Source organism: Sturnira hondurensis, unplaced genomic scaffold (assembly GCF_014824575.4).
Source record: "Sturnira hondurensis isolate 20B ecotype Veracruz unplaced genomic scaffold, ASM1482457v3 Scaffold0007406, whole genome shotgun sequence".
Lineage (NCBI taxonomy): Eukaryota > Metazoa > Chordata > Mammalia > Chiroptera > Phyllostomidae > Sturnira > Sturnira hondurensis.
This window is the reverse complement of record NW_028080037.1, coordinates 3,971,842-3,995,862: the sequence shown is the minus strand read 5'-3', so window position 1 is coordinate 3,995,862 and position 24,021 is coordinate 3,971,842. Positions and strand designations below refer to the sequence as shown.

General features: G+C 55.0%; 1 protein-coding gene across 8 annotated transcripts in view; it reads right to left on the bottom strand.

Moving 5' to 3' along the window:
* Window positions 1-24,021, bottom strand: part of KDM2B (lysine demethylase 2B) — a 103,173-nt gene that overhangs the window by 65,534 nt on the left and 13,618 nt on the right. For 4 of the 8 annotated variants that reach the window (XM_037052037.1, XM_037052038.1, XM_037052039.1 and 1 more), the window contains exons 5-8: window positions 17,216-17,394; window positions 16,924-17,030; window positions 5,875-5,968; window positions 4,659-4,812 (exon numbers count right to left, since the gene is read on the bottom strand). In XM_037052037.1, the coding sequence (XP_036907932.1) occupies window positions 4,659-4,812; window positions 5,875-5,968; window positions 16,924-17,030; window positions 17,216-17,394 (534 nt within the window). Of the gene's footprint in view, window positions 1-4,658; window positions 4,813-5,874; window positions 5,969-7,278; window positions 7,308-8,612; window positions 8,709-9,286; window positions 9,521-10,199; window positions 10,272-16,923; window positions 17,031-17,215; window positions 17,395-24,021 lie in introns of those variants that run through there. The other 4 variants (XM_037052043.1, XM_037052041.1, XM_037052042.1 and 1 more) reach the window with 4 other exon arrangements.

Here is a 24,021-nt window from a genome sequence, read left to right as displayed (position 1 = left end):
CTGGCTGCGCTTCGAGAGGAGAGGAGCAGGCAGGGCTGCCCTTGTGGAGTCGCCGGGGCCTCTGCCCCCAGCCCTGCTGCCCCCCTTTTGTGGACACCTTTAAAGTCTCAGTTCCCATGTCTGCTTCAGCCGCTCTGCCTCAGCTGTGTACCACCTGATTTTTCTCAGCATTTTTATGTTTCTATCAAGAGGAGCACTATTATTATTGCTGTTGTTACCACCTTCTGTGGTCTTTCACTGACATCTTCTACAGCAGGACCTGGGGCCACGGGGTTTCCGTGGATGCACGTGGCAGGGTGAATGAAGCCTCAACGGGCACGGGGACCCCTGGATCCTGTTCCTATGCACCTCATGTGGCCCCCCTTACCGCCCTACAGAAAGGTTAGTTCGGGGCACGTAAGTTCAAAACCATCCCCAGCACTGACTCACCCTACAACCTGCGGCACCTGACCACCCCCCTCGTGGCCACCACCTGCCAGGCACGCAACTCAGTGAACAAGAACTCATCCCACACGAGCAAGTCCACGTGCCCTCATCCACCGCAGGGCTTTGGAAAGCACGGTGCCACGTGAATGGCACTGACCAGCCCCCGCCTCTTCCTTCACTTGTGGCAGGTGGAAACGCAGACATATGCGACTTACATCTCTACTCACCTGACGCGTGAGCACAGAGGTGCTGTTGCAAATAGGGAAACAGGAACCTGCACCCCCAGGGACATGCCCATCAGGGGGTTCTAAAAGCTTCTACTGGCTCTCCTTGCCCCCCAAGTCTGGGCTTCAAGGGTGGGTCAGGCAGCCTCCCCAGATTAGAGCCGCTGCCAAGCCCCTCCCCCTGGTCCTCCTCACGTCTGCTGCAGTACTTAAATGATTCCCTCCAGAAGAAGCAGCGAGGGGAAATGACATTGTTCGTAAGCCCCATCCGTACCCACCCTCCCGATGGCGTCTCGCTGGCCATCCCCCAGGGAGCAGGGGGGAGCAGGTGTCCCCAGCTGATGACGGGGCTGGGCCGGCTGGCATCTGCCTCCTGCTCCCAGGCCAGAATCACCGACAACATAAAGGTAATAACAGAGGCTATTCAGGCCAAGTGACAAGGGACAGATCCAGTCGTGGAAGGAAAGCAGGCGACCCACAAAACCTACTGAGAAGTACTCTCTGGGACCAGAGAGAGCCAAGAAGGCCAGCAGGGGCACGTGGAGTCGTGCCCATGAGTCAGATGCTCAGAATTCGGAATCTAACGTCCCACCCCCTGCCCCGACATTTGTCTCTTTGCCGCTGCTGCATGAGTGAAATCCAAGGTCACAGAATTCGGGGCGCGGGGGGCCTCTCCTCACGTTTGCCACGAGGAAGCAGGGAGTGCCTCTCACCTCTTTGGGAGATGGGAGCTGGCGATGGGGACCCAAAGGGGCAGGCCACAGGCTGCCTCAGGGCCCAGGGCTGTGCTGGGTTGGACCCACCGCCAGTACAAAAATGGGGAAAATGCAAATTCTGAATCGCTTCCTTCCCGAGAAAAACGAGAAGACAGGTCCAACTGGCAGAAACTGAGCAGCTGCCTGGTTTCCACAGCCCCACCACCCTCGGCCTCATTGCCACAGTGTCCCTTCCCTATACCCACTTTACAGACGGAACATCTGAGGCCCGAGCCAACCTAAGCTAATAAGTAGTTACCGGTTACAGTTTTGCAGACTTGCCCGGGTCTGAGGGACACCTGGAGCTACCATGAATGTTGGGTCTTGGGTATAAAGTAAGAGTGGGAAGTACCTTCAGGCCAGCCCAAGTCACTGACCCCAGGGTCCTTCTGAGGTCCCTAGACTGGGCCCCACCATCCTGGCAGCTATCCGGCTGGATGTGTGCTCCGAACAGGAGAGGGAGTCTCCCACAGCCTCCCCAGCACCTTCCAGGCTGCCAACAGGACCCCAAAGAAAGTCTGTAAAACAAACAAATCATTCTCCCGAAGCCGTACAGCCGAGAAAGGGGACATCTCAAATCTGCTGGCTCCCAGACAAACAGGAAACCAGGTGGGCTCCGAAGCCACGCACACCTGGGTTCCTGCCCTGGCCTGTCACTTATTAACTGTGTGACCTTGGGCTAGTTTGTTGACCTCTCTGGGCCTCAGGAACCTCCTTTACTACCAGAGGGAGAGGGCGGTGTTTTTTCTTACTTGCCTGCAGAGAAGATAGAAATAGAAAATATTTGCTGCTCGGTAATACCAGTTATTATTAGTGTTAGCTCTGGTTCACCTGGGCAGGCACAGCCGGGGGGAGGCCAAGCCTATGAGTAAAGATGGTGTCAGTTTCCACACACTCATCACCATCGAAGTGCTGTCCTTTATTCTGAAGGTATGAACTTCCCACATTTTCACTGTCAAAATGGTCTTCCTCTCATGAGGCACCCGCGTAAGTAGATTCCGGGTTTTGTATTTTTTTTTAATGTCCACCTTTAGCAACCTTGTATCTCAGCTCCCAACCTTTTTTCTTTGGTAATTTCATTGGTGCATGAAATCAATGCCTGGGAACCATATGTGCCCCCTTCCTCCGAGATGGTGACAGATTCCAACAGTCCCTTTTTCACTTCCCCCAAATCCTGAAAAAAGTCCTGTATCTCACTGAGGACCCTCAGGAACTGAAGTCTTTGCCTGCCTGTGGCAGGTCAAGTTCATGTCCTGCCTTCCAGTCCCCCCTCCCCCCCCCACTGTGGCTCCCATGTTGCTTCTCTAGACCTTTTCCAACCTGCCAAAGTCACAAAATCAACCTGCTCCCGTCTCTGACTTGGGGAAGGTGACAAGCCACCTCCCAGCTCGGCGTAAGGCCCAGAGAGAAGAAGGCCCGTCTCCCCAGAGACATGAAGAGAAGAGGCCTGAGCTCAGGGGACAGGATTGAGAAGGAGCCCGAGGGTCTCAGAATTCAGCCCCACCCTGCCCCCATTGTAGAGATGGAATAGTTGAGGTGCAGAGAGAAGAGAACAGCCCAGGGTCAGAGTCAGCAAGGCCAAGAGCACGTCAGAGTTCTTTGAATGCACAAGGTCAATCCTCCCACCCCTATGGCATGGTTGCATCACCTTGAGAAGGATACCACCTCCTTCCCGATTACCCACGCCACGTCCCCTCGGGTTCACACCATAAACACTGCCCACCAATCAATCCCTTCCTGTCCTAAGCCACGGGACGTTTCGTCCCCGAGCCAAACAGTCCGAGGATGGACCTGGGGCCAAGGTAACAAAGTCACCTACTAAACCCTGCCACCTCGAATCTCCAATTTCCCTAATAGGTAAGTGTCCACCTTCCGCCCAACTTTCTAGAAGAGCCCAGGTCTGCAGACCCCATCCCTGCAGTGGGAACTGCTACTACATCCATCCCCACTCCCCCTGACACCACACACTGGTGCTTGATGTCCACGCCCAAGGCCAGCTCCCAGCCCAAGTCCCAGAAACTTAAATGTTACCCAGCTTCTCCATCCAACGGATCTTAGTGGCCTCCTATCCTTAGGTCCAATCATCTCCTCAGCGGCAAATGCCCTGCGGTCTCCTTGGCCCAACCATATATACCTTCTACTTGTATACCTCCAGAGATGGGGAGTTCACTACCTAGGAGAACTCATTCCAGTACCATCTGGTTATACCTCTCCATTCAGGAGACAATTCTTCCATTGGCTGACTGCATTACATATACCATTGCTTCCCTGGGTAAAAACCACCCAGTTCCTCCTTCAGATTCATCTAATCTGATGTGGTATCCAGAATCCTCTCTCTCTAAGTCAACTTACCCTCCAAAGCAGAATCAAGAGAACACAACCTCCTATGCCCTCCCTCATTCTGGGCAGGATGCTCCCATTAATGCAGCCTAAGACCGCACTCGCTCCCTGACTGCTAGGTCACCTGTCACATCCACCAGTGAGTGAGTGACTCAGTTTATACCTGGCCAGAGGGGCTCAGCCCATCTCCAAATAACTGTAGGACTTCACTCACTCAGTCCCACTTTACGGAGCAGACACCAAGCCACAGAGAGGCAAAGTCACTTCTGTGAAGCCACAGCCTGTAAACAGCAGAGCCGGAATTGGAAGTGAGGCCACATGGTCTGGCTCCAGGGCCGGCACTCGTAATCACCACTCTCTGCTGTCGCTGTGCAGTTAATTTTGGTTTTGGCGTGGGGAGTCCCAGTGTGAGAGCTGCCGCTGACGCCAGTTCCATTTCATACTGTTCCTCGAGAAGGAGGCTGCCCCTCTGGGTCCTTCCCCGGGCGACCCAGGCTTGTGGGCACCCCAGCAAACCCCCAGTCCCCTGGGGTCTGCCCCTCCCCAGGCCTGCCTCAGAGAGTCCTCAGGGTAAACCCGCCCCCCTTGCCCCACAGGACCACGCTGTGATCCAAAGATCTCCATGCGGGAAGTCCTGGGGAGGCATCCAAACTTCCCCTGGGGGAGAGCCCCTGGAGAGAATTCTCCCCTAGGCGTTCTCCCTGGAGAGAATCCTGGCCCAAAGGCGGAGAGATCCAGGTTTGACGTGAGATGGAAAAGGGACTGCTTTTCCCTACAGCCAGAAGCCTCCCCTCTCAGGGACTGCCAATGGCCAGGAGGCCCAGAGAAACCAGGTTGCTTGGCCTGAAACCCAGGCTGAAGCCACGGGGACGCAGGGACACGCAAGCTCGGCGCCAGCCTCGCTGGAACCTACCGGAAGGGATGAAAAATGTGTAGCCCTGTTTCAGCTCAATTCTCTGGCAGCGCTCCACGCGGTCTCCCAGGAAGATGTCACTCTGCTTGCCTGACAGCACCCACTCTTCATACAGGGCCAAGTTGTGCAGGGTTGGAGGAATCAGCCAGAAGATCTTGGGAGGAGAAGAAGGCAGTCAGCTGAAGATCCAGGCCAAGCCTCTGATTTCCTCCAGGCTGCGCCACAGCCAAGGAGACAGCCCCACCTGCCTGGGAGGAAGGAGGATGGGCGGGGTGGGGGTGGGGGGCATGCCCAGGGATCCCTCCAGGACCAGGCCCAAAGGGTCTCTGGGGTAGCAGGGAGGGCTGTGCCACCCCTCTGGGGTGCCCTTAACACGCCTCTAGGGAACCTCTGCTCCCCAGGAGGTACCAGGCGGGGAAGACTTCCTGGACTCAGTGGAACATTCTCTCTCCTGAGCCACAGGCTTGTCAGGAAGGTGGGGGCAGGAGAGGAAGGGCAACTTCCGAAGTTGCATGATACAACGGCCCGAAAAATAAACCCAGCTTATGCTCACTCTGGAGAAGGAGGACAAACATCTGGAACCAAGCGGGATGACTTCCCAGCCAGGACTCCTTCCAACGGGTTTGATTAAAACAGGCACACACGCAGACCCGGACGAGCAGGGCGGCGCACACGTATTCCCAGGGAGCGCCTATGTCCCTGCAGTGATGCCCACATCCCCACGTGGTCGCTCACAGGAGCAAACACGGCAGGAGCATCCTGAACGCCCGCTCCCCCCGCCCCACGTCCTTTCTCTGGGTGACGTCCGTCCCTGATGTAACATGGCCTTGGAGGCAGGGGATGCTGGCAACTAGAGTTTTCAGTCCAATGGTCTCAGGCTGCCGCGGAACGACAGCCGGGGGAAATGAATGCTGGAAGTGCTTGGGAGCCAAACCCGGAGCTCCAATCTGGCCTCGAGTGCTCAGAGCCCCAGACTGGGTGAGCAGGTGTGAACGGGTGACCGGATGTGACACACAAGAGGTGACCTTGAGCTTTCCCTCCAGAAGAAGACAAGGGTGAAGAGGGGGCCCCAGGAAGACCAAGAGGCCCTGAAAGTACTCACAGAGCAGGGCCTGGCTGGAGGAAGGGACGGAAGGAAGCGTAGAGGTGAGCGAGCCCCACCACGCACAAAGAGCCGGAGACACACACAGACCTGAAGGGATTCAACCCGACTCACCTTCCCACCCCGGAAAACATGGTACCAAACAGAAGTGCCTCCAAAGTCGATGTGGAAGTCAGTGAAACAACCCTTCACGCTCATCAGACAGTACCTGCAGCACAGAAGGTGGGGGGGGGGGCGCAGAAAAACAATTCAATGCCTGAACCACACACAGGAGGGAAGAAAACAGCGTCAGAGACGTCGGACCTGCTGCCCTTTTATAAACGCTGACGCTGGGGAATTTTCCTCCCTTCTCTTTTTTTAAACTCAAACAGAATCGGAGTTCCCCATGGGGGAAGCCCCTGTGATCAGGTGACTGATCTCATGCCTTGGCCACCTACCCCCAGGGCCAGGGGAGGCACTTTTGTTTTCGGGTTCCCACGAGAGAGCTGGCCGCCCAAAGGTCACTCGGGTCGGTCCTCACAGGTTTCTACTCTTGCCTCACCCACACTCCTACCCAAGTGAGGTCTTCCTTTCTGCTCCTTTGAAGCTCCTACACCTACAGTTCTCCCAAGCTGCCAGGCCCCTGTGCAGCAGCTGGGCCCCCGGAACCTGCATAGTTTGCCGGTTCCCAGTCCCCATTCATCCTCACGGTTTTTCAGTAATCATTTATTGGGAGCCAACCAGCGCTCCAGCCCAGATCTAGGCTTGGCACTTAGGGAAATGCAAGGGCCCTGCCCACAAGGATGACACACTCCTGGACACTGCACAGGAAAAGTTCAACAGCGAGACCAACTGCCCCTGGCTGCAAAGTAAGCAAAGCAGCTAAAAGTTCAAGGGTACCAGCCACAACAGACCACACCGCAAGTGATTCCACGCACATGAAACGTCCCAAGTAGGCAAGGCAACAGAGTAGGTGAGTGGTGGCCAGAGGCTAGGGGCGACTCCCAAGTGTACAGGGTCCCATGCAGGGTGATAAAAAACGTTCCCAAATTGACTGTAGTGGCACAACTCCACAAACATAACTAAAAACCACTGAATTGTACACTTTGAATGGATAAATGGCATGTGAATTATGTCTCCACAAAGCTGCTTTTAATAAAAGTAAAGGGATGAAGAGAAGACCCTGGGGGTGGGTGGCGGACAGGTGGTGGGTAGGGTGAGGCTGGGGCAGGGGGGAGGGCATTTGGGGGAAGGGAACAGTCCAAAGCCCCCCGGTCTGAGCCCTTCCTTACAGGAACTCATCAGGGTCCTCCCTCCCCCCTGAACAAGCTGCCCTCCTAGAGGGAGGCGGTACTTAAGGAGGGGGGAGAGTGGAGCAGGCTTCCAAGTCCAAGCCTGGCAGACGGGAGTGGCAGGGTACCCCCCTCCCACCTGTCTCTTCCCACAACAGCCACTGAAGCACAGATGGGGCAGCCTCCCTGGGGCTCATGCCTCTTGGCACCTCCAGAGCTCCCCCTCCCCCAAGCTTAGCCCACTGACCTCTTTTCCCGGGAGCACTTTTCTTTTCCACGGTTTGGGGAAGAGGGGAGGAATGGGGCAAGGCGGGCAGGGAGGAGCCAGCAGCAGAGCGGGAGGAGAGATAATAAAAGGGCGGGGCGGGGCGGGTTAGGAGGCGGGAGGGTTGAAAGTGCCCCCTCCTTCTGGGGCTGCCTTTTGCACCTCACATTCAGGTGGACCCGGGTGCGCTTGGCAATATGCAGGCAGCGTGCCGCGTCCCTCCTCAGGATAGGCTGGAAGGAGCCTTAAGCATGTGTCTGCAGGAGGCTGACAAATCAGAAGGCCTTCCCGCACATCAGAGCCCCGCTGCCTAGCAACCCCATCGGAGGGGTGTAGTGGACAGCGCAGGACGCAGCCCTGTCGCGGAGACAGGCGCGGACTGCGGGGCTGGCGCTGGGACTGTTCAAGTCCTGGTTCCGGACTCCGGCTCCACACCCTCTCGTTTCTGCCCAGCCCCAGCCATGTCCCCATGCCCAAGGCTGGGGGGATCCCCTTTCCCCCAAGAAACTGGGGTGGGAGGGCAGCCGAAGCCCAAACTGCGCCCCCCACCCCCCCACCCCCCGCCCGCCACCCCAAGGACCACACAGGCCTCTTTTCTCTAAGCACCACTTCAAAATATTAGTCCTCTTCCCCCCCCCTCCCCTAAAACCACCTCTCTCTCTCGTTTTTTGCTTTTCTTTTTTTAATCTAACCTTGGTTTCCACCCCCTCCAAGCCTCAGCAGAGCACCGTCTAGGGAAAACAATTTAAGTGTTTGTGGAGCAAGAGATACGCTTCCTTCAGTCTGCAGCTGGGTGCCCACCCGGTGCCCACACAGGGCTGGAAAAGACAGTAGCTTGGCGCTTGGGCTCCGGGCCCCAGGCCTGCCCGGCCAAACTGCCCCCCATTCCTGCCCCCGGCCCCAACCTCCCCAGCACATGTGGGAAACGGAATCCCAGGGTGCTGCAGCTGCCGCGTGCAGAGAAAGTTCTCCAAGTTGATCTTGTGTCTCATCCGCCCTCCCGGTCACCCTCCAGCATCCTCTGAGGGCCCTCCGAGCTTGGGGGCACCACTTCTAGACCCGCCTGTCCTGGAGAGGCCCCTCTTTCCACGCCCCCTTATTTCCTGGCGACCCAGGCCTGGGCCACCCCCTCCCGCCCCGCGGTAGCATGCACCAGGGCAGCCAGGGTGGCTGCGACAGGGCGGCTTTTGTCCCTGGCGCCTGTGGCCGCCACCCCCGCCTGCCCCCACCCTCGCAACCCTGCCCCACGCTTATTCCGGGTCCTCCCCCCCACACTCCTGCTCTCGCCCGTTCTGGCGTGACGTCTTTGCACTGACCTCTACAGCTTCCTCTTCCAAAGCACACCGCAGTCACATGGGCACCCCGGCTCGGTGCCACGGAGGCTAAGCTCTCCCTGCGGCTGGCCGGCCAGCCTGGCTTCCGCCTTGGCGGCCCCCTGCCTGAAAAGCCGCGCCCCTCGACACCCCCCCCCACCAGCCTCCTAGCTTCTGTGTCAGAGGGCACCCTGAGTTGGGGGCTAAAAATCGGGGGCCCCCAGGGCTAAAGGGTTCCCGCCTCCCAGGGCTGGCTGGGGAGGAGCTTGGCGGAGGGGGCGCTGCACCTGCAAGGACCAACTTCGGGGTGCAGCCTGGGGTCTGGGCAGGCGGGAAGGCGGGGCAGCCCCACCCCGCCCATTTCCCTCCAACTTCGTGAAAGTCCCCTGGCAGCCCAGGAAGCATCCCCTTGGGCGAAGGGCTGGCGCGGAGACCTGGAAAGCTCGCACTGGGCGACGGGGCTGGAGGCGCCGACGCGCGCACACACAGCACTTACACTCAGAGCCTGGAGACACAAAGAGCTGCTTCGCGACGCCACGGTGCAGCCCGCGGGCGGGAGGCCACCCCACCCCGCCCGGCGCGCCCTGAAGGAGCAGCTGGACGCTGAGGCAGCCCCTGGCCAGCCGGGAAAAGCGCAGGGACGACCGCTCGGCCCCGCCCGGCGCGCCCGCGGTTACCCTCGGCGGCGGCGGCGGCGGCGGCGGCCGAGCGGCACCCGGGCGTCCCCTTCGGCGGTGGAGGCTCGACGCGCGCCCAGCCCTGGCGACTAGAGCCGAGCCCCCTCCACAGAGCTTCCAAGCACCCAGCCGAGGACCCTGGAGCTCCCGCTCGCTTCCTTCCTTCCTCGGGAAGCCGGGCGCAGGCTGCGCTCATCCCCGCGCTGAAACTGAACACCGGCGCGGCGCAGCGGCCGCCAAGGAGGCGGAGGGAGGCCGCCGTGGCGACAGGGAAGCGCCGGCCAGCGCCAGGGGACGCGGCCGACTCCCACGGCCGACTCCCACGGCCGACTCCCACGGCCGTCCCCTCGGCCCCGTCCTACAGGAACCCCCGCACCCCTGTTTTCAGGGGGCTTGGACTCTGCTGCTGGAGGAACCGACCCAGGAAAGCCACTTTCCTTAAATGTGCCCAAGTGGACATGGCTAGAGAAATGACCGGTGCGAGGGGCATCAGATGGTACGGCAACCTAGAGACCAGAGCTGGGGCTCTGGCCCGCAGACAGACAAGGTGTATGAAGACAGACAAGCCCTATGACCTTAGACAACGTACTTCCCCTCTATGAGCCATTTCCTTGTCCTACCGACCGAGAGGTGACCTGCAGTTCAACCCTGCATTCTAAGATGTTGTCCTGCCGCCCCTCCTCCTACCGTAGTCTCTCTATAACCCTACATCACAGAACTACTGTGGGAACTCATTGAGACGGATACATGTTAACACATCCCCGACACCTTGATACTTCAATTATTTAACACAATTTTCACAACAGCCCCATGACGTCATTCTCAGGAGTGGCCTCATTTTAAAGATGGGAAAGCTGAGGCCCAGAGGCAGCGAGTGGCTCTGGCCACTACCCTGGTCCGTGGTGGTGCTTACCCAAACAGCCTGTCTCGGAGTCTCTCAGGCCTCCTCCCCACCTACCTGGCAACTCCCAAAGCTCCCCAGAAGCTGCTCTGCAGTTACAGCCAAGCCTCCACCACTGAATTCCTGCTGAAGTGGGTCCAGGTCACCTCAGAAGTCCCACCCTCCACGGCATGCTCACTGGGGCCACCGCCCTCCTCCCATCCGGTCCCCATCCCTTCCCCCAAAAAACGTTACAAGGGGAACAGGAGACCAGCAGCCTATAACCACTACAGGGGTAGAAATCAAGCTTCTCCATGCTTTGGCCAAACTCCATCCACTGGGGCTACCCACCAATATTAATTATCAAGTGCTAATTAAGCCACCAAGATTAAGTATCGAGTCCAATTATCAAGTGCTAATATTAGCTATTTACATGCACAACGTCCTTTCACCTTTAAAACAGCCCCATAACCCCCATTCTAGGGAGGCAGAGACACTGACGCCATTTCAAGGTGCCCAGCAGGGTACCAGGTGGTGGCCTCAGGAAGGTCTGCCAAGAGGTCAGACAGAACTCCTTGGCACTGGATTTTCCATCATATATATGTTTTGTCTTTTCCTTTTTATTTATTTATCTTTAGAGGGGAAGGGAAGGGGAGAGGGGGAGAAATATCAATGTATGGTTGCCTCTCGTGCATCCCCTGCTGGGAACTGGCCTGCAACCCAGGCATGTGCCCAGACTGGGAATCGAACCGAGGTTGTTTGGCTCACAGGCCGTGCTCAATCCACTGAGCTACACCAGCCAGGGCTGTTTTGTCTTTTTAAAAAGAAAGAGTAATAATTACAAGTACTACCCGCAACCTTGGATTTGAGCGGTCATTCAGGGGTGTCCTTCAGCAAGGGCTTTGCCCCCAACAAAACGGAGATGGAGTGCAATGAACTGTCCACATGGGAGGATTATGACCACAGAGGCCTCAGCTCCCGGGCGGCAGGAGCCCTATCAGAGTCATCTGTGTGAGTGCAGCACCCGGCAGCAGGCCTGGAGTTAATTGCTCTAATCAACTGTATGACATTGGACTTGGCCTTTCTGGCCTCTGCACCTCGGCACGAGTCTGGGGCCTCTAACCGCCGGCCCTCCTGGGTCAGATCAGGCCCCACCCGTGTTTGGTTTTGGCCAGCACCGTTTCCTTTAAAAACTCAAACAAGACTTTCTGAAGGCCTGACTCTCCACTTAATCCACAAGCCGCACCAGCCCCTACAGGATCACACTCAGCTGCTATACCCGTGACCTGCAGGAAAGCTCCGTGAACTTCAGTTTGCTTGTCCGTCAATTAAAAGTAGTCACCCCTGCTTCCAGCCCTGCTACAACATGTGTGCCCAGTGTCTAACAGCACCTGGGTGCATACATAGCTGCTCAGCAAAGGCCGGCTTTCTTTGTTCCTCTTAAAGGTAGAGAGGGAGGGAGGAAAAGCCAGAAATCCAGAGGCCTGGGGTCTGGGGCACAGCCCCCAGCTCACCACCTCGCCCTGTCCTGTGAACTAAGCAACCTCCCTAGGCTAGTCAGACTCCCTGTCCCATGTACCATACAGGGATTTTCATTTACAACGCCAGCAAGCATGGCCTAGGAGAGGAGAAGCTGGGCATGGGACGCAGAGAGAGAGAGATAAAAGCCCGATGCTGCCCTGGCTGGTGTAACTCAGTGGATTGAGCACGGGCCTGTGAAGCAAAGAGTTGCCAGTTCGATTCCCAGTCAGGGCACATGCCTGGGTTGCAGGCCAGGTCCCCAGTAGGGAACACATGAGAGGCAACCACATACTGATGTTTCTCTCCCACTCTTTCTCCTTCCCTTCCCCTCTCTCTAAAAATAATTTTTTTTAAAGCCCGAGGCGGGGAGAGACTGAAAACCAGAGAGTGGGCAGCTCAGTTGGTTAGAGCACCACCCAGATACGACAGATGCGGGTTTGATCCTCCCCCCCCCACGACACATACAATAATCAACCAATGAATGCATCAGTAAGAACAACAACAAATCGACGTGTTTCTTTTTTTTTCTCCTCTCTCTCTCAAACCAATAAAAAGAAAAACAAAGCAGCCCTGGCTGCCGTAACTCAGTGGATTGAGTGTGGGCTGCAAACCGAAGGGTTGCCAGTTCGATTCCCAGTCAGGGCACATGCCTGGGTTGTGGGCCAGGTTCCCAGTTGGAGGCATGTGAGGGGCAACCACACACTGATGTTTAAAAAGAAAAAGGAAAAGAAAACAAAGCAGCAGATGTAGGCTGGAGTCCTACCGGACTGTGACTGACTACCTGGGGCCACAGGGACAAGCATCTTGTCACATCCACTGTTGGCTATGACTTCCCCAAGGTGTGGGGGCGGGCAGGGGCTACAGTTCGCCCACTTCGCAGACGGGAAACTGAATCTCTAAGAGAAGATGAAAGATGCCGTGGCCACCAGAGTGGCAGAGGAGCCCCTGGAACTGGCCCATCCTGTGCCTGTCTTTATCCTGTTTCAGTTTTGCGTCCCCAAATTTCTCCAGTTCTTCCTGCATGGCGAGAAAATGCTGCCAATTCTCAATTATTTGGGGGCCTACATGCTTTTGGTGAGATCCCCTTTCTGCTGGACTTTTGAGCTCTTTCCATCCACAGCCAGCAAACCTCATTTTCGTCAGCCCCGTGTGCTCCAGAGCCCGGGAGGAAGGGACTTGCCGATCTCCTTCTGAAATGCGTAATAATACCCAAGGGTCCGCAGTGGAAAATGTACGCCCGCGTCACACACCTAGGGCAGCGATCTCCAACCGGTGTGCCCCATGTCATCGATATCCGACTGTTTCAGTGAGGGGCACTGACCTCTGTTCTGTCAGATTGTTAAGTAGCATCATGACAACAGCCAACACCGCGACAGCCACCCGGTGTGCCACCGGGTGTGAACAAATCAAAATCACACCTGTTTTTCCATCGGATCAGCAAAAAAGTATCTATTTTGGTGCACTGCAGAATTTTAGTAATGAGTTCACGTGTGCCACGAGATGAAAAAGGTTGAAAATCGCTGACCCGGGAGATTGTGGAGCCTTGAGAACAGGTCCACAAATTCTTTTAACACTCCTCCCTCCCCAAAGGCAGAGCCCGATTCCCCATCCCTGGAGTCCGGGCCAGAGGCAGTGACTCACTTTTAATTAATAGAATGTGGCTGAAATAAATGGCATGCAACCTCCAAAATTAGGCCTCACGAGGCACTCCGGCTTCCTTCTTGCCCTCTCGAACCACTAGCTCTGGTGGACCGGCTGCCATGACCTGAGGGCATCCTTGGTAGAGGCCCATGTAGAGAGGAGCTGAGGCCTCCTGCCCCCAGCCGAGTGGGCGGGTCCTCCAGCCCCAGTCAAGCCTTCAGATGATGGCAGCCCCGACCTGCCTTGCTGGGAGCTCCTGAGAGATCTGGACCAGAGCAGCACTGCTGAGCCACTTATAAAGAGCTAATACAGGGTTCCTCCCAAATAAATGATCACTGTTGAGATGATCATAAGGAATTTCCCTGGACGATTCTATACGGCAAACGGTATTTTTAAAAGTTCTGTGCTGCAGGGAAGAGGTAAAGGGGAAGGCAATAGCAGAAATGCACGGTACGACTGATATGCATTCAGTCCACCTAGTCATCCTCCTCCCCCTTTATATTTCTTCATGACATTTGTCACCTAAATGATATTATTCACTTGTTTGCTTGCCTGTCTCTTCTTCCCCCCAGACTATAAGGACCATTCTAAGTAGTTCACCAACTACTTAGAATAGTGTCTTATACATAATACTCAATAAATGCAACAATAGCCCTGGCTGGTGCAGCTCAGTGGATTGAGCATTGGCCTGTGAACCAAAGGGTCGCCAGTTCGATTCCCGGTCAGGGCACATGCCTAGGGTGCAGACCAGGTCCCCAGTAGGGGGTGCACGAGAGGCAACCAACCACACATTGATGCTTCTCTTCCTCTTTCTCCTTTCCTTACCCTCCCTCTAAAAATAAATAAGTAAAATCTTAAAAAAAAACAAAAGATAGATACAATTTTTAAAAACTAAATAAATAAACGCAACAATAGATAACTAACACACTACATACTCGGTATGGACCTTTGTCTCCCATACTCTTGTAACTGCTGCCTCGACCGACAACTGTCACCACCCCTTGCCTTAAGTATCTCAGTCAAAACCCGTTAGAAGGCCTAACCCCCCCCCTCAGGACTAATCAGCACAGCTCTGGAGCCTGGGAGACGGCAGTGATGGTTTGTGATGCTCCGTCTCCTTCCTGCAAGCCCTCGATTCAGGTGGCCGGTGGGCTATCTCCAGTCTCCAGGCACTTCCAGCATGAAAACTCTTGTGATTTCCAAAACAGTGCCATTTTAATTAAATTCCGCAGAACCACGCTGCGGTCCTGGGGGGGCCCTTGTTGTCGTGGGATTTTACCTGGCTTATTAATGGAAACCAGCATTCTTTTGAGCCGAACAAATGGGCTAGTTCCAAGGTGACGATTTTCTTTCTAACAAGGTTTCAAATCCTCTAACAAGTTTGCACAGCCACTGACGGAGCCTGTAAATCTGTTTGGCACACAATCCAACCAATATGTCAAAGATACGTGGTCCCAGAAAACCGTGAGCCCTTTTTTTGGGTAATTAGATAGGATTCTCAAGGTATTAACAGAGCTCACTATGTAGAGGAATCTTTCAATAAAGTGAAATTCTTCCTTAAGTAGCTGAGGGAGTCAAGGTAGACATCAATTCCCTGAAATACATGTCACTCACTGCTGTCTATTTCCCCTTCGCACATAACCAGTCTGCCCTCCGCCCTCCTCTCCCCAGGCCCATTTGCACCCTCATCTGAACGACGCACTGGTTGCACTGGTTTCTCGTGCTGCCCCATCCCCACCTCCTTCGGCTCACACAGCAGCAGGGGAAGGTACAGGATGCAGCTCTGAATCCATCCCTCTCTGCTTCCAATCTGGGCAGGTTTCCGACTACTCTTAGGAGAAATACAGGCCCCTCGCTAGGGAGCATCAGCTCTGTTGGCCCTGGCGCCCCACCCCCACCCACTGTGCACCCACTGCCCCTGCCCTGATCTCCAGCCTCACTGGTCATCCTTCCACAGGTCCTCGCCCGCCATACCCTGCCACCCGGGGCTCTCTGCACAGCCAAGAAGTCTTCCCAGGCCTCAGCTCCTAAGAAACCCCTTTTTCCGTTAGACCTCAGCTCAGGGATGCCTGCCCTGCCCGACCCCCGCCTAGGGGATCCCCTGGTACATTCTCCTGTGCCACAGTGAGTCTCCGCCTATGGCCTCATCTCAGCTGCTAGTGTCCATTTGTTTCTCTGGTTATTAGATGTCTGTCTGTCTCCAGAAAGACTGTAAGCTCCATCAGGGCAGAGAGCTGATCCAGTTTTCTCTCGGCTGCATGCCCAGTGCCCAGCTCGAAGTTCAGTATGCTGAATGAATGCCTGCATGAATCCATCAATTATCCAATTAATGAGAACCCGGATCTGCCTCTGACTCATCCCTGAGTCCTGCACGCCTTCTTCCAACTCTACCCTCCTGATCCCTTCCAGGCCCTTGGCACTTCCCTCCCTCCACCCCTGCCCACCTCCCTTCCCTTTCCCTTAAAGTCCAGGTTCAATGTCTCCTCTGAGAGCACGTCCCAGTGCCACCAGTGGAAAAGGAATCCTCCCAGGAATGTTTTCCTCTGCCCGGAGGAGAGGTACACCTTAGCCCTCGTCTTTGAGGGGACGAAAAACGCCTGAGAAGTAATTCAAGAGAGCAAGCGAGAGCTTGAAAGCAAAGCCTTGTGAAGCCCAGCGCCAGCACCCCAGCCTCCCTTACAAAGCCTGGCACTGAGTCCGCATTCAACATGCGCTGAATGAAGCGCCGTCTGAATGAGAAGTTCACAGCCTCTGAGCTCCTGGGGGCACTCCTGGCAGCAGGGCAGAGAGATGTGGAGGCATTCAGGCCACCAAAGCCAACTCTTCTAGGAAGCCCCGAGGGGCGGTCCTGCCTGGGACAGCCAGCGCCTCCTCCCCACTTTGGAAACGGAAACACAGACAGCCTGAGAGAGTGGAAGCCTCAGGGCGACTTCCTCCTCCCAAGGGTCCGTTACACAAATTCTCCAACCTGTGTTAAGCAATTGGTCCGGTCTCTTGACTTGCTCAACATGGTATATGTAGTGACGTCCCTGCTATTGGATGTGGCCACCTGCCCAGCCCAGTGCCAACCTCCTGCTTGGAGCAATGTCTCCAGAATGTCTGGTGAGGATGCGGCCCCGGGGCTGGCTTGGGGAAAGGCTTTCCTGGATTAGCGGCCCCAGGGCTCAGCAGCAAGAAGCAAAGAAACAGCAGGACCCGCTCTATGCCTCCACGAAAGCAGTGTCCACAGTGTGTGACGGGCCTCCCTGAGTTGACCAAGGTTTGACAAGTATGCATGAGCACGTACATCTGAGTGCACATGCATTTGCAAACACACACGTGTGCACTCATACGTGTATGCACAGAGACTGTTCCTATTACTCTTCCTCAGGTCACATCCCCCTGGGGACAGCTAGCAGGGAGGCCAAAGGACCTCCAGAAGGAGGCTGCAGCCTCAGAGCAGAATACAGAGGCTCTGAATTCCAGGGAAGCGAGATGCCAACCCATCCCCACCGAGGGCCCATCCCTGCCCATCTCAGCTGCACTCTGCCCTCAGCGGGGGCTCCCTTCCTGCCCCCACCCCTTCCCAGCTCCCGCTGCCAGGGGGCCGTCTTACTTCTTCACTTTCGGGTACTTCATCTCTGCAATGGCGTTCGTGGCTTCCATCTGCTTCTCCTTCAAGTGCTGGGGCCACATGTTGTCCACCCAGTCCACCAGGTCTACCTGGAAGCCAGACCCCTGTCAGCACCTCCTGGCCTGGGCTGCCCTTGAACTGGGCTCCCACACCGCCTCACCCCCTCGTCCTGTTCCCACCATCCCTTTCCCCCACCCTTCCGCTGCTGCAGGGTGGGCAGGGCAAGGACTGGAGGTGGAGGGCATCAGAAAAGAGCCCTCGGCCAGGGGCCTACCACAGTCGGACGCTTGACCAAGTGCTCCAGCTTGGTGTGGCTGAACTCCAGGCTGATCACGTTGTACAGCTTCTCCCGCTGAGCCTCCGGCGTCTCGTAGTAGCGCACGAACTGAGACATGCTCATCTCTGTGCCCTTCTGGGTGTTCACGTCCATCACGTCCACCAGCCGCCGGCTACCTGGGGGCGGGATCCACACGCTGGTGAACTCCTGCCCCCTGGGGGGCCACATCTACTTGGGAGCCCCGACAAAGAAAACCTCCTCCCGCTCCTCCTCCAGGACTCCCCCGCACCCGTCCCCCTATGCCATGTCCCCTTTATTACCTCATCTGTCATTCTCCTTGCCAAATCTCTCGGACCCATCTGCTTCCTCCACCACGGCCTCCACTCCAGTCCACTCCACCATTACCACTCTCCAAGGTGACCCCCACAGCTTTGTAAGGGTCTTCACACTACACCTCCTCCCCACCCTCGATACTGCCACCAGCGTGAGCTGTCTAAGACAGAGACCTGACCGTGGACACTCCTCTCTCTCCTAAAACCATCTATGGCTCCCCACTGCCAGCCAAAGAATCCTTTGCAAGGCACTCAAGGCCTTTCTGTTTATTTGCAGCACGAGGAAAAGACTTATCTCCACAGGTAATTAGTTGTCTAATAGGTCCCTCCCTAGTCTGTGAGGCCAGGAAAGTTACTGGACGTCTCTGAACAGCCATGTCTTCATCCTGCTCTCTTCTCACAGAGGATTAACCCCGATGGAGATTCCTGGGGTCCTCGGCACTGTGTCTGGTACATAAACGAACATGACCCTCTGTTACTCCCTGGTACAAACGGCAATCCCTAAATACGCTTCTTTTTTGTTTAAGATTTTATTTATTTATATACATATATATTTTAGAGAGATGGAAAGGGAGGAAGAGAGGGAGAGAATCATTGATGTGGGAGAGAAACATCAATGGGTTGCCTCTTGCATGCTCCCTACTGGGGATCTGGCTCACAACCCAGGCACATGCCCTGACTGGGAATCGAACCTGTGACCTTTCAGTTAGCAGGCCAGCGCTCAATCCACTGAGCCACACCAGCCAGGGCCCTAAATATGTTTCTTTGTCTTTCTTCTCTCCTCCTCTGCAACTGTCCAGAGGGTAGGAGGCTCATGTCTTGTTCACTCCTTCTCCCCACGTGTCTAGGTAACTTGGCACGTCATAGGAGCTCAGTAGGTATTTATGAAACAAATAAACGATAAGCGTTAGTTGTTCCGCACAGCATGTGACACATGACCGAACCACAGACAGCGAGTGCCCCTCCTCGGGGAAGTCCAACCTTCACCTCTGCAGTGAGCTCCCTGAGAGAAGAGGACAGGCTCGGAACTAGGGGACAGGGCCTTTGCTGCAAGCCCTGGGGCCGCCACTGACCACAAACCCTCAAGGAAGCCGTGGCCCTTTCGGGGACTCTTGCTTCCCCATCTGTAAATGGAAACCGAGGGCTCCGGAGCTCCAGCCTCAGCGGAAGCAACAGCCAAAGCGAAGTGGCCGTGCTGTGAGCGGGGGAGACAGCAGACAGGAAACAGATGGCCAGATCCGTGGGATGAAAGCTGGCACCTCCTGTCTGTCGGGACTGCAGTGAGAAGGCCGCCGTCCGGTACGAACCTCACTCCTCATAAGCTCAGTGACAAGGACACAGTAAACCAGAGCAGAAAAAGAAAGGAAGGCAAGAGCAAGAAGCAGGTGAGCACCTGGCTCAAAGCTAGCCAAGAATCACAAATAAACAGGGCAACGAACGGGCCCGCCACCCATTTCTATGTGGGCCACACTAAGAATGGTTTTCACATTTTCACACGGCGGAGGAGGAAGCTAAAAGAACAATAACATTTTGCAGTGTGAAAATCACATGACGCTCCAATTTCTGGGTCCATATATGACGTTTTATGGGCACACAGCTCCACTCACTGGTTCACAAATCTCTGGACACTTCCAAGCTACAACGGCTGACTGAGTGATTGACAGAGACCGAATGGCGGGCAAAGACCGAAATATTCGCTCTCCGGCTCTGGAGAAAGTCTGCAGACCCTTGAACTGCACAAAAACCCTCGTGGGTTTGCTCGCACACCGATGTGAATAACACTCCCATTCGTTCACAGCGGCAAACACAGCTCTGTGCACCTAGCCGGCCCCTGACAGGCCCACAGTCAATATTTGCTGAATAAATACATCATGCCTTTCACCTGGTTGGAAGTGAGTTATAACAAAAGTTATGTCTTCAATGCAAAAAAGAACGTGGGTGTTACTATCATTTGCCTTCAGTGTCTGATTTTCCCAGCCACCCCAGATGCTAGGAGGACCGTTCCTGTTTTACTAATGAGGAAATCCAGGTCTGGAGACAGATACGATTAGCTCAAGGCATCCCCAGAACGTTCTCTTTCTGCCAATTAGAATAGTCAATACTTATTTGAGCACTTCAGCCCAGGCAAGCTCTCTACACAGAATGAGTTAACTGTAGTAACAGTTCTGGGAGGCGGGATTCCTATTATACCCATTTGATGGATAACAAACTGAGGCTTGGACCACTCACTTGCCCCAAAACGCCCGGGGAAGTGAGCAGCTGAGGTGGAACTTGAAGCCTGTTCTATCGATGCCAGGGCCCAAGTGCTCATCCCCACCCCCGCCTCGTCCCAGGCACTGAGGTTGAAACACGACCCGGCCCTCCCCGCCCATCCTGGGAAGGCTGGGAGAAGAGCTTTGCTGCTGTTCTGGGAGTGCAGATCCACCAGGGGGCATCCCCGAACTTTGTTGGAAATTCTCCTGCGCTCTTGGCCCAGCGGGCTACTTCCCAGGGCTCCTGGAACAGGTGGGCTCTGCCCAGCTTTTCTGGAAAGCCCACCTGGCAGAGAGCCTGTTGTCAGAGCCTGGGAGATGGGGCCCCCCAAACCCTCGCCCCTCTGGCAGCCTCCCACCGCCCCACATCTCCTGTCCTCTCCTCCCTACCCTCGCTCAAGGTCAAGTCTGTGAGGCCTCCTGTGGAAGGGGGTTTGCTGGCAGGTAGGTGATGGGAATCTCAGCCTTAGAGGATCCTGCAAGTCAGCACAGAAGGCTGAGAATGCAGCTGCCCCGATGGACACAATGCAGTGATTAAGCAAAGACTTCATGGGTTCAAACACCAGCTGGGCCTCTTTGCCTCTCTAAGAATTATTCTTCCCATCGGTAACGAGGCCGCAGAAAGGGCAGCCAGCCCGTGGGGCTGTCCTGGGACCGTAATGAGATCACGCAGGTGAAACACTTCTGAGAAGGGCCTGCATATAGGTAGGTAGGCCTGCAGGCAGCCAATTCCGCCTCTAATTACAGGTGGACAAAGGGAGGCACTTTATCCTCTCCCAGCCAGTCCCAATGGACTGACCGCTAAAGATCCTAAAACAATCGAGACGGTTAATGGCTAAGGAGTTTTTATGAGGGAGGGGGCGATGCAAATGTTCTCAAATTCACTGCCGATGGCCACACAAATCTGTGAACAGACCCCAAACCATCGAACTGTACACTTTAAACAGGTGAGCTGCATGGTATGTCAATTATCTCCATAAAGCTGTTGTTCCAAGAAACCCAGACACTGAATGACCCAAGCTGGTTTTGCTAAAAGGATGTCTCTTTCCTTCCACAAGTCTCCTATCAACTAAAAGAAAAACCATTAAAATGTAAATTGTTCAGCCACAAGAAGAAATGCTGCACCCACCCACCCGATCACACGGAGGAACCTCAAAAACACGATGCTAAGTGAGAATCGACACACGGATGGTCACGTGGCGTGATGCCTTGGTACAGAATGTCCAGGACAGGTAAATCCGTGGAGGCGGCAAGTAGGCGAAGGGTTGTCGGGGGCTGGGGGCGGAGAAATGGGGAGTGACGGCTGCTGGGTCCACGTTCCCTCTGCAACAGGCAGCAGCGATGGTTGTACAACACCGTGATGTATTAAATGCCGGTGAATTGTACACTTAAAAGATGGTAAGTTTTATATTATGTCAGTTTCACTTCAGTAAATTATTTCTCTCAAAAGCGTTATTTTAGCCCTGGCTTGTGCAGCTCAGTGGACTGAGCGTGGGCCTGTGAACCGAAGTATCGGGGTTTGATTCCCAGTCAGGGCACGTGCCTGGGTTGCAGGCCAGTTCCCAGCAGGGGTCAGTTCCCAGCAGGGGATACACAAGAAGCAACCATACATTGATATTTCTCTCCCTCCCTTCCCTTCTAAAGATAAATAAATAAAATCTAAGAAAAATAAAATTTAATTTAAAAAAATTTAAAAACGTTATTTTAAATCCCAGATACTCTTTCCACTCTGACAAGAACACTTTTTTTCTGATCTCTCGCTCTCCTTTCACCTACAGGTTTCTGTCGTCTGAGTCTCTGCCCTCCTCGGGGCTCAGGCACTTGGCACGTAGAAGGTCATTCATCTCCACAAACTGGCCACAGGGCTCTTCCCTCCCCCACCAGGCACCTGTCTGGGCACAAGGTAACCTGGGGCTGAGGGATGCGGGGCAGGCGGGACCCTCTAAAGCAGAGGCTCCAAACTCATTTTTCCCGGGGGCCACATCAGCCCTCGAGGTCTCCTTCAAAGGGCTGAATGTAATGTTAGGACTGTGTGAATGCAACTGCTCTTTAACAGTGAAGCCAGAGCTTGTTTTTTGCCTCTGGGTAGAAACAAGGTGCCAGATGGATTTGGCCCGAGGGCCTTGTGTTTGCCACCTGTGGTCTAGAGAAACGACAAAGGATTCAGGACTGCAGTGCAGTGGCAGTGCTGAATGGATATTTACTCATTTTAAGGGATTGTGACAATGCTATTGTGATTAAGAGCTTCAAAATCCCTTCTCATGGGGGATTACACACTGAAAACTTTATGGGTGAAATGGCCTGATGTGTGGAAATGCTGTAAATGGTACAAGAGAGGAGGAAGTGGACGGGGCGGGGGCAGGACCACAGAGGGTATTTTGGGGGGTGATGGGGTAAAGGAGTTCAGTATACTCTGTCTGCTCTTGGTACTTTTTGAAATTCTCTCCAATAAAAAACATAAAATAGCCCTGGCTGGTGTAGCTCAGTGGATTGAGCACGGGCCTGCGAACCACACAAACACGGTTCGATTCCCAGTCAGGGCACATGCCTGGGCTGCAGGCCAGTTCCCAGCAGGGGACTCATGCGAGGCAACCATACATTGATATTTCTCTCCTTCCCTTCCCCTCTAAAGATAAATAAATAAAATCTTTAAAAAAAAACATATAAATAAATAAATAAATAAATAAATAAAATTCTCTCCAATAAAAGTATTTTTGTTAAGTCCCGAGCTCAGTTTCTAGCTCTGTGGCTCAGGGGACTCACTCCTTCTACACTGCCCGTTGATAGCACAGAACCTAACTTCGACGTCTGGTACGTGGGAAGGTCTGCCATGCCCTCAGCCACCAGCCTCTGAGTCGGTCTGGGAAAGGACCATGGGGCTCTGGACGCCACCGAGTGGGGAGGCGCCCCCGTCGGACAAAAAGGGAAAGGGTGCTCCTTCTCTCTGCCCTGTGCACCCCAGTTTTAACCCTGGAGCTTCAGCCCTACCCGGGTTCTTTTACTCTCGCTGGTGAACACGCCAGACACCTGTTCCTCAGCCAGGGACAGCCATCGGGAGGCCCAGAGGAATGAGGAATGAGCAGTGGGGGTGCCCCTGGCACCTGGGACAGTGCCGAGAGCCCTGGACTCAGGTCCAGTCCCAGTCACCCAGACCGGCCCTGCGCTAGGCCTCAATTACCTAGGGTGTGAAGACAGGAAGTAGTTGACCTTCATACTTTTTGAGGGGGTTGCCACAAAACTCTTTCTTCAAACAGAAGCTTTGACAAGAGCCTAATGTGCAAGTAAAAACAAGAGCTCAGGCTGAGGTGAGAAGGATGCTGAGAACTGACACCCAGATTCTTAGGAACTCCCTTTGAAAACCACTGGGTTAGTTCCTCTTCCAGGGCGGCCGCGCTGACTTTTAGCCTAGTTCTTAAATCCTCAGATCAGATCCCTTAAATATGAACTGGGGGGAAGGAGGCAGAAGAGGCCCAGAGGGGTCACCGGGGACAGGTGGGGCCTGCCAGTCCCTTTCGGTCTGAGCTGGGGGATTAAGAGTTGGCGCTCCGTCTTCTCAGGTTCCCTGTCTGATCTGCCACCAGTGGCAAAGGAGAGCTGGGTACAAGTGTTCCATCTCTGAGCAGGAAGCCCAGCAAATGCCCACAGGGACAGAAGGGACAGATCGGTGCTAAGGTGGAATGTGGCCCTCCAAGCTTTGGAAGCAGCCACCCTGGAGCAGATGACAGGGAGGAGCTGCCCTTCGGAGCCTGCATGGGACACACAGGCTGCAACCCTCAGGCCACTGAAGGCAGTGGGTTACAGGGGAAACGTTGCCCGCGCCAGAGCTGAGTGCCTGGCGTTGCTAAGTAGGCCAGCAGCTCAGCCCCCCTTCCTCTCTCCCCTCCTTCCGCCCCTCCCTCCCAGTCTCATTGGTTCACTGGGCTCACAGGCTACACGCACACATCCAACAAATTCCAGCTGCATAAATTAATCCGTGGCCCCATGGCCCTTGCTTTGAAGGCTTCATCAGTCAGCTCCCAGAGTCCCCGGCTCTGAGCCAGGAGGGGCTGCTGAAAGTCACCTTGAACACTTTAATATGAAGCACACGCGGGCCCTGACCCCAAACTCCCCCGAGCCCGCCTTTCAGAGAGTGCACACAACGGGCCTGTGTCACTATTCTGGAACCTTCTCTGCCATCCTCAAGTTTCTAGACTGGTTTTTTTAGTTCTCTCCTAAGGAG